Source organism: Danio aesculapii, chromosome 4 (assembly GCF_903798145.1).
Source record: "Danio aesculapii chromosome 4, fDanAes4.1, whole genome shotgun sequence".
Taxonomy (NCBI): domain Eukaryota; kingdom Metazoa; phylum Chordata; class Actinopteri; order Cypriniformes; family Danionidae; genus Danio; species Danio aesculapii.
This window is the reverse complement of record NC_079438.1, coordinates 45,650,122-45,665,617: the sequence shown is the minus strand read 5'-3', so window position 1 is coordinate 45,665,617 and position 15,496 is coordinate 45,650,122. Positions and strand designations below refer to the sequence as shown.

The 15,496-nt window shown below is 33.7% G+C and overlaps 1 protein-coding gene across 1 annotated transcript in view; it reads left to right on the top strand.

The window, feature by feature from the left end:
* Positions 1–4,774: 4,774 nt before the first annotated feature.
* nrcama (neuronal cell adhesion molecule a) overlaps positions 4,775–15,496 on the top strand; it is a 36,804-nt gene continuing 26,082 nt past the window's right edge. The window contains 8 exon segments of the mRNA XM_056455805.1: positions 4,775–4,987; positions 9,903–10,005; positions 11,413–11,606; positions 11,720–11,794; positions 11,797–11,841; positions 12,085–12,255; positions 15,334–15,358; positions 15,360–15,443. Of these exon segments, the coding sequence (XP_056311780.1) occupies positions 4,882–4,987; positions 9,903–10,005; positions 11,413–11,606; positions 11,720–11,794; positions 11,797–11,841; positions 12,085–12,255; positions 15,334–15,358; positions 15,360–15,443 (803 nt within the window). The 5' untranslated portion in view covers positions 4,775–4,881.

The following is a 15,496-nucleotide window of genomic DNA, read 5'->3' as shown; positions in this document are numbered from 1 at the left end:
AGCATGATTTAAAAAACCATGTCGTTGTTATTAATGTTAATGCTTTGAATGGGCAAAAAACTGACAAACAAAGAAGATTTACTTAAAAAAATCTTTAAAAAGTCTTAGTTATGCCAAAATGTGGGTAATTAAGAAAAGATAAATTAATATTGTTATAATTATTATATAAAATGTGCATTCTTTTATTAAAACTACTATTTATTATATTAAATAATATCTATATATCATAATAGTTTTGTTTGTAATGGGCCTTAATTACAACAAAAAATAAGGTCAAGAATCTTGATGTTATTCCAGTGTCAGATCGAAATTCAGTAGTCATGTCAAAGCAGTAAATCAGCATACTATCATCTCTGAAACATTATAAAAATTAGATCCAGATTCCAGTGAGAAACTTGTTCATGCTTTTATCAGCAGCAGAGTGGATTACTGTAACGGCCTTCTCGCGGGTCTTCCCAAAAAAGACTGCTGCCAGGATTCTGACCAGAACCAGAAAATCAGAGCACATCACACCTGTCCTCAGGTCTTTACACTGGCTCCCAGTTACATTCAGAATAGGTTTTAAAAGTATTATTAATTGTTTATAAATCGCTAAATGGCCTAAGACCCACATTACAGAAATGCTCACTGAATACAAACAAACAGGTCACTCAGATCACTGGGATTAAATAAATTAGAAATTCCAAGAAGGGTGAATCGCCTTCAGCTACCTGCCTTGCCTTTGTTATGACAAATAGCTAGCTGTAACATATGCCATTTTAAATGTATGATGAAAGTAACAAAAAACTGGCGGAATTATTAGTATTATATAAAGTATAGTTATTATTAATATTAACCAAATTCTATATTATGAGCCTGCAGTCTTGTTTTGTTTCATTTTCTGTTCGTACTCACTATCTTTTGTCAGCAAAATGGCTAAAGGCCAAATAAATAAAAAGCAATAACAAACCTGAGAGCTATTATGAAAATTGATGCGAACAATTAAGAGATATAATTGAATTTTTTATCCGTTTGTCTTGATTCAGCTAATTTGACCAGAATGTTAATAGCCTGAAACGGGGAACAACATCTGGTGCTTAATAAATTCAGTCGTAAATCATTTTCGCCAGAGAAAATGTGTTCAACATTAATGATTGCAGTTGATATTGTATCTTTTATGCAAATATCCCATTCAGACAGACTATATGTCACTCAACATTCATTCATTCATTCATTCATTCATTCATTCATTTTCCGTCAGCTTAGTCTCTATTTCAGAGATCGCCACAGCAGAATGAATCACCAACTATTTCGGCATATGTTTTAGGCAGTGGATGCTCTTCCAGCCGCAACCCAGTACTGGAAAAACCCACCCACACACACACACAAACACACACACACACCACACACACACACACACACACATACACACATACACACATACACACATACACTATGGCCAATTTAGTTTATTTAACTCACTTATACCACATGTCTTTGGATTGTGGGGGGAAACCGGAGCACCTGGAGGAATCCCACATGAACACGGGGAGAACATGCAAACTCCACACAGAAATGCCAACTGGCCCAGCTTGGACTCGACTTAGCAACCTTCTGAGCCACCGTGCTGCACATGCCTCAACATGTTTACATAAAAACAAAGATGAATCTGTGTGTTGTCTTTGATATTCTCTCATTTTAAAAGGCACATATGACAATGCTTTTTCCCATAGATTCCTATATTTAAGAATAGCTAAAGGTCAAGCTGATTGCATGGCTGCAGGATGTGTGATTGACAGCTTCCATTTTAAACATTGTCACTGTCATTCTCTACTGCGACTGACCGGTTCAGGTTTTTCTGAAGGGCACTTGAGCTCATACTGTCACCATAGCAGCCATCAGACACGCTGTGCACATTGTCTGAAACGCTGAAAATGTGCTAAATCTACTTGTCTGTGGCTGTTGATGATGTCTTGCCTTTTTCTTAAGCCAGAAAAGGCATCTTAAGATTTCTTTCAGATTTTTTTCTTAAGATGTTGAAAGGGCATTGAGTTTCTTCACTATTCAGTGTCATTACTTTTCGACGTTAGTCAGGGGACACAGTTTTTTTATCAACATCAACATTAATCATACATAACTGTATGTTGTTTTACTTTGTTTTTTTTGTTTAGATTTGTTGTCTTTTTATTTAGCTTTACTCTATTTTCGTTTGCTTTTCTTCAGTTTTGCTTTGGTTTAGATTTGATTTGCTCTTGTTTTACTTTGTTGTGTTTTGTTTTATGACTTTTGGTTTGTGTGGTTTTGCTTTAACTCTTAACTTTGCTGTTTGTTTTGCTTTGCCTCTTCGTTTTCTTTTGCCTTCTTTGTTTGGCATCTGTTTGGGTTTTGTTTAGTTTCTTGCTTTTTTTGCTTTAGTTTGCTTTAGTTTACTTCACTTTTGTTCGTTGCCTCTGTTTTGTTTAGCTTTTTGTTTTAATTTGATTTGCGATAATTTTGTTTTACTTTATTGTGATTTACTTGTGTTTTGTTTCTTGCTTCTGTTTTGTTTTGTTTAGATTTGGTTTGCTTTTGTTTTACTTTGTTATGCTTGGTTTATGACTTGGTTTGAATGGCTTTGTTTGTTTTAGCTTTAACTTTGAACTTTTAGTTTTGTGTTGCTTTCTTGATTTTGTTTTGTTTTTTTTCCCATCTGTTTTGAATTTGTTTGCTTTGGTTTGCTTAATTTTCTTTGCTTCTGTTTTGTTTAGCTTTTTAGTTTTAATTTAATTTGCGATATTTTTTTTACTTTATTGTGATTCATTTGTGTCTTATTTCTTTACTTTTTAGCTTTAAATTTTAACTTTCCTTTTATTTTTTGCTTTGCTTCTTCATTTTGTTTTGCTTTCTTTGTCATCTGTTTTGCTTTTGTTTAGTTTCTTGCTTCTGTTTTGCTTTTGTTGCTTCTGGTTTACTTCATTTTTGCTTCTGTTTTGTTTAGCTTTTTGGTTTTGATTTACTTTTAATTTGTTTTGCTGTGCTCTACTGTTTTGCTTTTCTTTTACACTTTAATTTGTTTTACTTTTGCTTTTTGAATTTTTTCCCTTTTGTTTTGCTTGCTTGTCTTGCTTTGCTTTTGTCTTGTTTTGCATTTTTAGCTTTTTTGTTCTGCAATGATTTTGCTTTGTTTGTATTGTTTTATGACCTATCCCATCTTGTATGAGCAAATAAATGATAAAGAAAGCAAAATATTTAGATCGCAAATTAATATAAATTACTAAAGTATTTTTCCCCTATCTCTGTGTTGTTTTTCCCCTTATGTGACTAGTCTAAATGTGTGCTAAAATAGGGTCTTCTAAAAATAGTATCTTGTACATTTTTAAACAATGTTCTGCTTTCAGTTCGTGTCTAAGCAACTGGCCTTTACTGTAGATTTATCATCATTTAAAGCAACGTCCTTAACATCACAGAAAAGACAAAAACATAGATTGTAGCATAACCAATGCTCTCATTGTGTGTGATGTGCAGAAAAAACCTGTCTCTATCTTTAATGTCTAAAAATCACCTTGAAATAAATCTTTGCCTCCACAGACTCATGCACTCATTCCTTCTCTGTTTAGCTGTATGACTCAGTCAAGGTTTCTGAGCTCATGAATTATGCAAGGGAAAGGCCATTTCCCTGACACAGCCTACTACACAGCAGAATCACTCAGATAGCACTCTCTACCTACTAGCAGTTAACAACCAACGCTATCTCACTTCTCGGACACACACAACAGAAAACAGCATTATTCACAATTCTTACTTGGGGTTTATTATGTAAAAACTTTGCAGTCACTCATCCATCATATTCAGGGGAGCATTTTATGGTGATTGTGATTCCAGTGTAAACAGGTTTATGGCATATTAAAAGGTCAAGAAGCACTTTTTTGTTATAACTTACGGATAGAAAGTAACACATTGTTTCTCATATTACCTTTCATGTAGTGTTTAATGTAGCTGTTTAATTTAATTAATTTAATTTAATTAATTTTTAATTTAATTTAATTAATTAATTTAATTTATTATATTATATATATATATTATATATTATATTATTATATTATATATATATTATAATATTATATTATGTATAAATAACTTAAATTTAATTTAATTTAATTATATTTTAATTTAATTTAATAGATTTTTCATTTTAATTTAATTTGACATATTATATTTTAAATTAATAGATTTTTCATTGTAATTAATTTAATTTAATTTAATTTAATTTAATTTAATATTTGAATTCATAATATTTTATGTGTTATTATTTATATATAATATTTACATTTTAATTGTATTTATTTATCTTTTTGCTTGTTTTTGCTTAATTTTATTTTAAAATAATTAATGTTTTATTTTATTTCATTATTTGAACAGGAATGCGTTTTCAATTCTATTGTGAACCATCTGAAAGGACGTGCTTCGTGAATCTGAACGGATTTCTGTTCTGTGCATGCAGAAAGCTGAACGATACACAAAGGGCTTTCTGGAGCAGGAAGAACAATTGTGTGTGTATTTTTTTAACCCTCCTCCGAGTATCCAGACAGCAGCCTGTGTAATTTTGTGCTTCAGCCATGTGTATTGCCATCCATATGCCAGTGCTGCGGGTGCTGCCATCACAGCGTCCCCGTCTCTTCCAGCTCAATGCCCTCTATCGCTATTTACATCTCATTTCTATGTACATCAGTGCTTAACGTCCCTTCTGATAAATATCATCGGTTTGTGCTGTTTTTATTCATTGCCTTTTATATCTGTTTCCTCTTTCAGTCTCACCGGCTAATCGTCTCCCCTGCATGTTTGAATGGTCACATTGAGTGCGAATCACAAGGCCCAGTTGCTTTGACCTGGAGGGGAAGGATTTTGATGTAACGCAGCCTTGCCATGGAAGGGAAGAGGAGCTGCTTGCTCTGTGGAGGAGCGATGATGATGATGATGATGATGATGATGCTCAGTCACGTGACCTCTGCATTAGAAGTGCCTCTAGACTGTGAGTATTGCACAGCGAGCATTAGTAAATATGATGTGATGTCAAAGTATTTGTTGTCTTGAAGAAGTCTACATTTATTTGATCAAAAATACAGTAAAAATGGTTATATTGTGAAATTTATATTTAAAATAGCTTCATCATGTGTGTTATTCCTGTGATTAGTAAAAACTGTGAAGTGAAATAGTATTTCTGTTTAAAATAAATGTTTTCTTAATGAATGTAGTTTAAAATTTCAGATGTTCCCGTGATTTAAAGCATCAGTATCATTACCCTATTCTGCAGTGTCACATGACCCCTCAGAAATCATTATAAAAATGGTCATTTACTGTTCTGTTCAATTATTATTGGTACGCAGTCATTAATCATTTTTTCCTACTTCATATAGTTTCGTCAGAGCTGTGATGTGTTACTTTTTAAGATTATTTGATGAAAAAAGGTTTAAAATAACAGAATATCTTTTTTTTTACATGATAAAGTTACTTTTAATTTCACTTGTGAACAATTTAATGTCCTTGATGAATATAAATAAACACATTTTTAATGGTACTTTTGTATGTTAGTGATTGAATGGTATTGTTTCCATCAAAGTGCCTTACTTATAACTAGGCCCACACGGAATCTGCGCATGCAGAAATCCACAGATTTCCACAGATTTTTAGCCCATCATTGAGTCTATTTAGTTACTTGTGTAAAAGTGTGTACATTTTTATTAATTTAGTTTTTAAATTAATTTCCGTAATATCATTGTAATATAATAGTAATATTAAAATGTTGATAGGATTCATTTACAATAGAGTTTGTAAAGTAATATTTTCTGTCTTTCGGTATATATATTATACAAGAGACCTGCTTTTTTTAAACAAATAAGTGGATCTAGTTGGATTTACATTGTAAACATTCAATAAAAGTTAAAAACTTTTAAAAAAAGTTTATTTTTTTCATATATTAAGTTTTTAGTTACGATACTCCCAAAGTCAGTCCGCATAAATCCGCAGATTTTTCACAATATTATCCACAGAAATAGCAAAAAATGTCTGCATATACTGTCTGGCGCTACTTAGAACTACTTAGTACTTAATAATAAAAATAATGGTATATAATAATAATAATAATAATAATAATAATAATAATAATAATAATAAAAAAATAATAATAATAAGGTTTCATAAGCTGCAGATCATCAAAATAGGATGAAGTCCAAAGGATCACGTGACACTAAAGCCTGGAGTAATAATGCTGTAAATTATGTTTCAAGAGTTCACACTGAGATATGCTTGGCTTTAATAGCAGGTTTGGCATGCTGTACCATGAGAGAACCCTGAGTTTGGAGATAATTGAGCCCAAGGCTCCCACCCGGTCAATAAGCATATAAAGGGGGTTCGTGATCAGGTAGTTCTCGAGAGCTCCCCTTAGAAAAGGAAGGAAAAGGAGGAGATGGGGTGGAAGGGGGGATTCCTCCAAATTGAAGATAAGGTTAAAATTGGTCTAATTATTATAAGCTTGGAACAGTCTGATTGGATTATTACTAATTATGGATGAGAATCCAGCCGTGCTCAATCATATCACGTGCTCCTCTCGAAATTAGTTTATAAAACTTCATTTTATTTCACATATTTACAATTTTAAACTACATTCAATAAGAAAACATTAATTTTAAATGGTAATACTATTGAATAATTTAACAGTTTTACTCTATTTCTGATTAAATAAATGCAGCCTTTTTAGTATTATAGGCTTCTTTTTAAAACATTTAAAAATCTTACTTATCTCCAACTTTTAACCAGAATAATGTGGATTTAATCTCCCATTCATGGAACAACAACAACAACAAAAGGATTTACTACCTTGACTTTGTGTCCTGGATGTTTTTAGACATTTTTAGACTAAGTTAATTATTGAAGTCCAGGTTATTTCAGGCACGTTAAATTAATATAAACTCATTTATAAAATAGAAATGCAGTATAGTATGCTGTTATTTGAGTCATCACGGTGTGTCTGCTCTCTAGAGGAAAGTTTCACATTTACATACTGACTGTGTGTGAAGTCAGCACTACGACTGTGTAAGCAGAATATGCAAGGACTTTTAGAGAACATTGGTCACACTTTCTCTTTCAGCCTCCATCTTTCTGTATCTGTGGCTGTGATAATCAATTCTATAAATATATATGAGATGCACTATCATTTGGGGATCAGCAGCTACAAAAGATCATGGTCAGCAAAGAAATCTATACTTTTTTTCAGCAAAGGTAATGATTATGAAAATAATTCAGAGTGTTGCCACGTTTTTATATTTCTAACGTTTTTGTACATTAAAAAGCCATTAACATTAGTTTTTAATTTTAAACAGCATGACCGTTTTCAACGTTAATAGTAGTAAGAATTGTTTCTTTAGTGAAAAATTGGCATATTAGAATGGGTTAGGAGGAGGATGTCCCAATAAAAACTGAAAATTTATAAATCAAGAACAAATAAATTAAAATAAAATGTAAAAAAACACCAGACATACATCAAGCATACATGAAACATGTGAAACACACTTAAAACACACATGAAACACACTTGAAACATGCATGAAACACGTGAAATGTAAAACACAGGAAGCACATGTGAAACACTGGAAACATGTGAAACAGTGGAAACACATGTGAAGCACAATTGAAACATGTATGAGACTTGTGTGAAATGTGAAACACATGAAGCACTTGTGAAATATTGGAAACATGGGAAAGACTTGAAAAGCACATGAAACACTTAAAACATGCATGAGACACATGAGAAATATAAAAACATAAAGCACATGTGAAATACAGAAAACACACATGAAACACTTGAAATGCACATGAAACACACTTGAAATACACATGAAACACACATGAAACACACTTGAAACATACATGAAACACACTTGAAATGCACATGAAACACACTTGAAATGCACATGAAACACACTTGAAACATACATGAAACCTGAAATACTTAAATCACACATGAAATACTTGAAGCATGAATGAAACGTGAAATGTAAAAACATAAAGCGCAAGTGAAACAAGAAACACACTTGAAACATGCATGAAACACACTTGAAACATACACGAAACCTGAAATACTTAAATCACACATGAAATACTTGAAATATGAACGAAGCGTGAAATTTAAAACATAAAGCACAAGTGAAACAAGAAACACACTTGAAACATGCATGAAACATGAAATATAAAAACATGAAGCTGATGTGAAACACGGGAAACACACTTGAAATGCACATGAAACACTTGAAACATGCATGAAACATGTGAAATATAAAAACATTTGGCACATATGCAACACTTGAAACACACATGAAGCACATGCGAAACACACATGAAAAACACTTGAGATGCACACAAAACACACTTGAAACGGACATGAAACACACTTGAAACATGCATGAAACACATTTTTCTCCTGAAAATGTTCCAAAACTGTTTGTTCATTTCACATTTTAACATGTGAAGCTCATGCGATGCTCATGTTTCCTGTGTAGTACAGATGTAAACATACTCACTGATACTAATGGCCTTCACAAACTGCAAGCTCATGGATAGGGAATTGTGACTGGATGGTCTTTTTTATGCAAATATACATCTACATCACAGTGGAAAAGCAGGATATCTAATATAAGAATATTGATGCTCAAACACATACAGTTGAAGTCAGAATTATTAGCCCCCCTGTTTATTTTTTTCCCCAATTTCTGTTTAGCGGAGAGATTTTTTCATCACATTTCTAAAGATAATAGTTTTAATAATTCATTTCTAATATCTGATTTATTTTCTCTTTGCCATGATGACAGTAAATAATTTGACTAGATATCTTTCAAGAGACTTCTATACAGTTTAAGTGACATTTAAAGGCTTAACTAGGTTAATTAGGTTAACTAGGCAGGTTAGGGTAATTAGGCAAGTTATTGTATAACGATGGTTTGTTCTATAGACTATTGAAAAAATATATAGCTTAAAGGGACTTATAATTTTGTCCTTTAAATGTTTTTTAAAAAAATTACAAGCTGCTTTTATTTTAGCCAAAATAACACAAATAAAACTATCTCCAGAAGAAAAATATTATCAGACATACTGTGAAAATGTCCTTGCTCTGTTAAACGTCATTTGGGAAATATTTACAAAATTCAAATGGGGGCTAATAATTCTGACTTCAACTTTATGTAAAGAGTCTTTTTATCATCAAGCACCATTTTATAAGTCCAAAATCTTTGCAGTCTGTATTGCATGCAGCACTCTTGTCAGAGTAAAGCAATCAATCAATGACAAACAATCAGCATCATCCAAACTGCATTAGTAGGAAAAAGCATGAGAGTTGCATGGTGGGTAAAGAGTGCCCAACACACCTCCGGAAGTTTCTCTGAGGGAGCTTGACTTTGTTTGATCTTCTCTTCTTCTTTTCTTACACTAATTTGAACTCTTTTACTCTCTCGCTCATGTATTTCCTGTTTCATTTGGACAAAAAAAGCTAAAGTTCTGGAGGGATGTAAGTCTGGGCAATTTTGCTGTGAACTCTTTTGTGAATTAGATTTAATTTGAGTTTTTTAACTGCTTCTGTTTGAAGTGTTTATGTTTTTGGAATGCATTTAACATGTTTTATCATTTATTAAGCATTAAATTACCAAAATATAAAGCTACATTATTATAGACGTCTGTGTTGCTTGCTGCATGCTCTTTGGTTGTTTGTCTCACCGGGTTTTGTTACAGTGATAAACTAAAGCTGGGCACTTTTATATTTTTAGACATTTTTTTTTGCAGAATCAGTTTCTGCAAAGGTGTTTCATCTGTTCTGGTTTTTGCCGCCAAGGGTGTGTGTGTGTGTGTGTGTGTGTGTGTAAATTAGAGATGCTTGTTTCACACTGGTTTCTGTGCTTCAGTGCCTCAACCTCCAACAATAACTAATCAGTCCCCAAGGATTATCATCGACCCTCGGGAGAACATCAATATCTTCTGTGAGGCGAAAGGAAAGCCTCATCCCAGGTGGGTGTCACTTTGAGTCAGTGTGGTTATTGCAGATTCCAATGCTGTGGCCGGATTGATGCCTAACACCTATAGTACTAAACACAACATCAGACATTTCGCAGGTCTTTAAATGGTTAGTTCACACAAATATGGAATGTTTTGTCCTCAGTTTGTTGATATAAAAGCTGAAGGTTTGAACTTCACTCGTTGCAAGAACCTTATTTTTCTTACAAATTACAAAACAACCAGACTAGGGTTGCACCAGCTGATCGTAAGTCTTTCTTAAAGGGCACCTATGGTGGAAAATCTACTATTCAAGCAGTTTGGACAGACATATGTGTAGGTATGGTGTATCATATTGGGGTGATATAAACACACCCAGTCCTTTTTTTTCAATTTAACAAAATAAAAACGGTGGACCAATTGGAGCGGTTTTCAGACCCACCGTAACTTGACGTAGGAGTGCCGTCCCACCACCCACCGAATTGATTGACAGCTGCGTATTAACATGTCACTGTAGTCACGTGTATAATCATATCATCAACAAGACCGGACATGCGCAAAGCAACCGGGAGTAAAAGATCTGTTCAGTTTGCTAGGATCATCAATCATCATCAAACGTGATCAAGAGTGAGTTTTACAAGTTTAAAATGTTTTAAAACAGAGCATGTGTGTAATGAATTACAGCGATTTACTTCCGATTCACTTCATCAGCACAGCCACGTATCAGAACAATAATAAAAGAAGACGCTTCAATCAGGGTTTGTTGACATTAAATCAGGTTTATTTTGTACTTTAACATAACAGATATCCATACAGCAGTGGAGATTAACCTGTATCCTGTCACATTTGGATGCAAAAAAAGTGCAAAACTAAACGTGTGTGTGCGCGAACTTTGTAACGACATTGTGTGTGACTCATCGTTGCAACTCAACACAACAAATGCATCAAATACTCATTGGTAAAGTTCTAACTGTAGTATTTCTCAAAAACGCTACATGAGATCTTCCTCCTTTAAGTCTGTCTGTTGTCTGAATGACAATGTAAACTTGTACCAAACATATTCTAGTTTTCTAGAATTTGGAAATGAGCAGCTTGGACATGCCGCCAAATATCTTATTTTGTGTTTTACATACAGAAAACTGGACTGTTCCTTTAAGGAATCAGCCTGAATCATCTATGTGGTTTTTAACATCATAATTGTGTGTATGAAGATTTTGTATCTTTTTATTGCTTGAAATTATTTTATGATATGTGAAATTAATGTATCACATGACAATTAAAATAATAATGTTAAAAATAAAGATCTGAATGACATACGTGCAACCAAATGGATCAATTTATGTTGTTATAAATAAAAGCATCGATCGTAACATCACTCTGTGCGTACATACTCTCCTAATTGATTTCCTATTTTCATCCTAGCTTTTCATGGACACGTAACGGCACGCATTTTGATGTAGAAAAGGATCCCAAAGTTGTAATGATGCCCGGCACAGGCAATCTAGTCATTGATATCAGCGGAGAGAAGGCTGAGGTTTATGAGGGTGTTTATCAGTGCATCGCCCGCAACGAGCACGGCTCTGCTGTGTCCAATAACATCGTCATCCGTCAATCAAGTAAGCCAGACACAACTAACCACACAACATACTGCCACAGGAGTATTTTGTTGATGTTTGTGCAGTCGCCTCCCATGCTTTTTTTAAACTGAAGGCTCAATTCTGTTTCATAGGGTCCCCCTTGTGGTCAAAAGAGAAAAATGAGCCAATCACAGTGCAGAGAGGAACGTCTCTAATACTGCAGTGCAGACCCCAGCTGGCCTGCCTCCACCTATCATCTTCTGGATGGATAACAGTAAGAATATATCGCATTTATAAACATGCTTTGTGATGATAACACAGCACAGGGCATGTTAGTGCTGGCAGCAACTGAAATGCACATTTACTTATGTTTTCATATACTTTACATGGCAACCCAAGTATGTAAATTAACTGGAGCTCGTTGTTATTACACAGCCTCCTTTTTTGGCAAATACTGACCTTATTTGCTCTCAATCACAGCAAAAGGCACAAATCTAACAAATACAATGTTTGTCAGATTTCCAGAGACTTCCCCAGAACAATCGTGTGTCCCAGGCTTTAAACGGAGACCTGTATTTCTCCAATGTGGTCATGGAAGACACCAGAAACGACTACATCTGCTATGCCCGCTTCCCACACACTCAGACTATCCAACAGAAACAGCCCATCACCGTCAAAGTGCTGGACAGTAAGTGTTGTTAGACTGCTGCTACTAATAGAGACACTCATTCCAAACAGACATTTATGTTTAGCAGTTTCTTTATGTTGAATTAAAAGTATTTTCAGAGTAAAACATGTTCTGCTGCTATTATGCATATAAGTCGATAAAATTTGGACTGTTAAATCGTAATATGCAGATTCATTTATTAAATCAATCACAAATAGTTGGATATATTTATACACTACCTGACAAAAGTCTAGTCACCTATCTAAGTTTTAGGAACAACAAATAATAACTTGACTTCCAGTTGATCATTTGGTATCAGAAGTGGCTTAAATGAAAGGCAAAGGACTTTAGATTATGCTTATTTTACCAAAATATAAATGCTATCCTGCTGAAGAATTTGCCCTCTCCTGTGGTTTGTTATGTAATGGGCAGCACAAATGTCTTGATACCTCAGGCTGTTGACGTTGCCATCCACGCTTGCAGATCTATCGCTGGCCCCCATTATGGATGTAACTTCAAACCATGATTTTTCCTTCACCAAACTTGACTGATTTCTATGAGAATCTTGGGTCCATGTGGGTTCCAATAGGTCTTCTGCAGTATTAGTAATGATTAGGATGCAGTTAAAAAAAAGCTACATTCTGCTACTTTTCCAAATGATCAACTAGAAGTCAAGTTATTATTTGTTGCTCTTACAACTGGCATCGATGACAAGACTTTTGTCAGGTAGTGTACTCACTTCAAGAAAGTCCTTAATCGAAGAGTTTTATGAAAAGAATTTGCTTAATTGTGGCATATGTGAAGTAATAATTAAAATGCTGCAAAATGTACAATTCTGTGTTTTTTTTTAATTGTTTTTATATATTTTTTATTTTGTTTAATCTATTTAAAACAGTCTATATACATTGTGTTAAAGTAATTGTATGAAAAAATATTAATTTGACAGCCCATGAAAACTATAATCAATAAATATCAGCACTATGGCTTTGTTTTTTAATGCTTCTTCAGTTTTTCCTGTTTTTTCCCCCAGACCCGTAAATGTCAAATCATTGCATGCTCATTATTTTTGTTGTATTCCAGTTGAAGCTATGAATGACACTGTGTTGGCAGCTTTTTTGAATGGCTCAGATTTTTGGGGTGGTGAGTGCTAGCAGAACTTCTCCAAGTGAACCCAGCCTTCATTTTCTCCCATCCCCTTGTGTTTCTGCCTAACCAGGAAATAATAGTTCATTTCCTAATATACTATATCACTTACAGTACATAATCACAAAAAAATAACCCACTTTTGTAGAATCCCAACACTGATCCCATACAACTTCTCACACTGCACTGCATTTGGTATTAATCTTCATTTCATTACATCATTTTTAATAATTTTGTCAGAACTGACTGACAAAAGGACTGAAGCCAACACTACAGGAGTTGACTATCATGAATGACTTTTTGTTTTGTTTCATATAAGATTGCTGTCAGTCCTTTTTCTTTTTAATTAACGTTTAGTGTCTTTAACCTCCTAATGATCAGTTGTTTACTAATCTTTCTTCTTTTTTTTCTGTTTCTGAATAAATGTGTTAGTGTTGCGTAATCTACTTGGCCAAAATAATCATTAAATAAGCAAACAAGTTTATTGCAGTAATTAATCAGTCTTTCCAGGATTTTGCAAGTATAGTGATTCTTGAGATCAAAAAAGAGACAGTTTTACAGGTTTTTGTGTATTTTCACAGCAAAAAACAAGAATTGAAGCAAATTTTTAAGAAAACCCATCACAAAATCATGTAAAGCTGCATTTATATATATAATATATATATATATATATATATATATATATATATATTATATATTATATATATAATATATATATATATATATATGCTTTTGCAAAATTCTAGAGGAACTACTTAATGCTTTTGGCTTGTTTGGTAACTTCTTTTGACACTGACTGATGCTGTGTTTAGTTGTTTTTTCTCCTGCACATTGAAAGAGTAATTCTATGGACATATTTTTGGAATGACAATGGCAAGATTCATTAGACTCGCATTGTGGTAGACTCCATTTTTACACTTGAAGTTACCACTAGTTTACTTGATCCCATTGAAAGTCTTGAAACATTTAGACAGTGGTCCAAGAAAATGTTTCATGCTAATGACAACTCAAAACCCAGCCAAAAGGAATCAAAAGGAGCCTAATTTTCCCCTTTGTCCAATCAGACTCAACTGAAGGATTCACATTAAGGAAAAGGTTTACCACCCTCTCTGATATTTTATAATACACATACTTGTAGATACAGTATACGTGTTAAAGTAGTGAGTTCTGGGATCAATGTCCATTAAGAAACGATTCAGTTTTCATTTTATATTTGTGAGAAACATTTCGGTTGCCAAATTTTGTGGGAAAACTACAAAGCTGGCAACACTCTTTCAGGGTCATATAGTGGAGATGCTCCAATAACTAATAAAGGATCTTGTCCCAAATAAATGCAGCTCTTGATGTAATAAACTTTCAGACATTGTTTATGGTTGTCAAATCAATGCCATGATTAATGCACACCATAAACCGGGTGAAAATGATTACTATCTGAACCACTATGTAAAAGAAGTCTCATTTCAATTCATTAGCCCAATGAATCTTTCCATGGTTGTTCTGGAATATGTCCATGTGATACCTTACGTTTCAATGTCAGTTATTTTTTTTGTTTTGGCCAGGCAGTGTATATGCAACACAATTTTACTGTGAAATACCTCATTTCAATTATATTTAGGATCCTTCCATTCACTTTTAAAGGCTTGTCCACTGAAAAGAGGCAATGGAAGGATTGAATTCTCTGTCATTTAGTACGAGGTTCACTTGATCAAAGACATGAGGGTGATTTTTTAGCAGGGCTTGACTTAAATCAATAGATTTTCCAACTATTTATTCATGTGTTTTTAACTTTATGCTGTCAAATCTGATCAACCATATTCTAATTTTACTGTACAGGATAGATCCGATTCATAAGACTTGTTCATGTGTGGTTTTACACACCCAAACAAATTATTTTTCCCTACTATGAGTGCTTGTGTGATAAATGTCTGGTTATAAGACTTGTCTGTCTGATTGTAGACAGTCCATCTGGGGGAGAGTGCCCTCTTTCTGCATCCACCAGGAACGGAAAGTACCACCATGGTCTTGAAAGGAGATACGCTGGAGCTGGAATGCATTGCCGATGGCCTGTAAGTAGAAGGAAGTAAAATGTTGGTTTGAAGATGGCTATTATTCACACTAC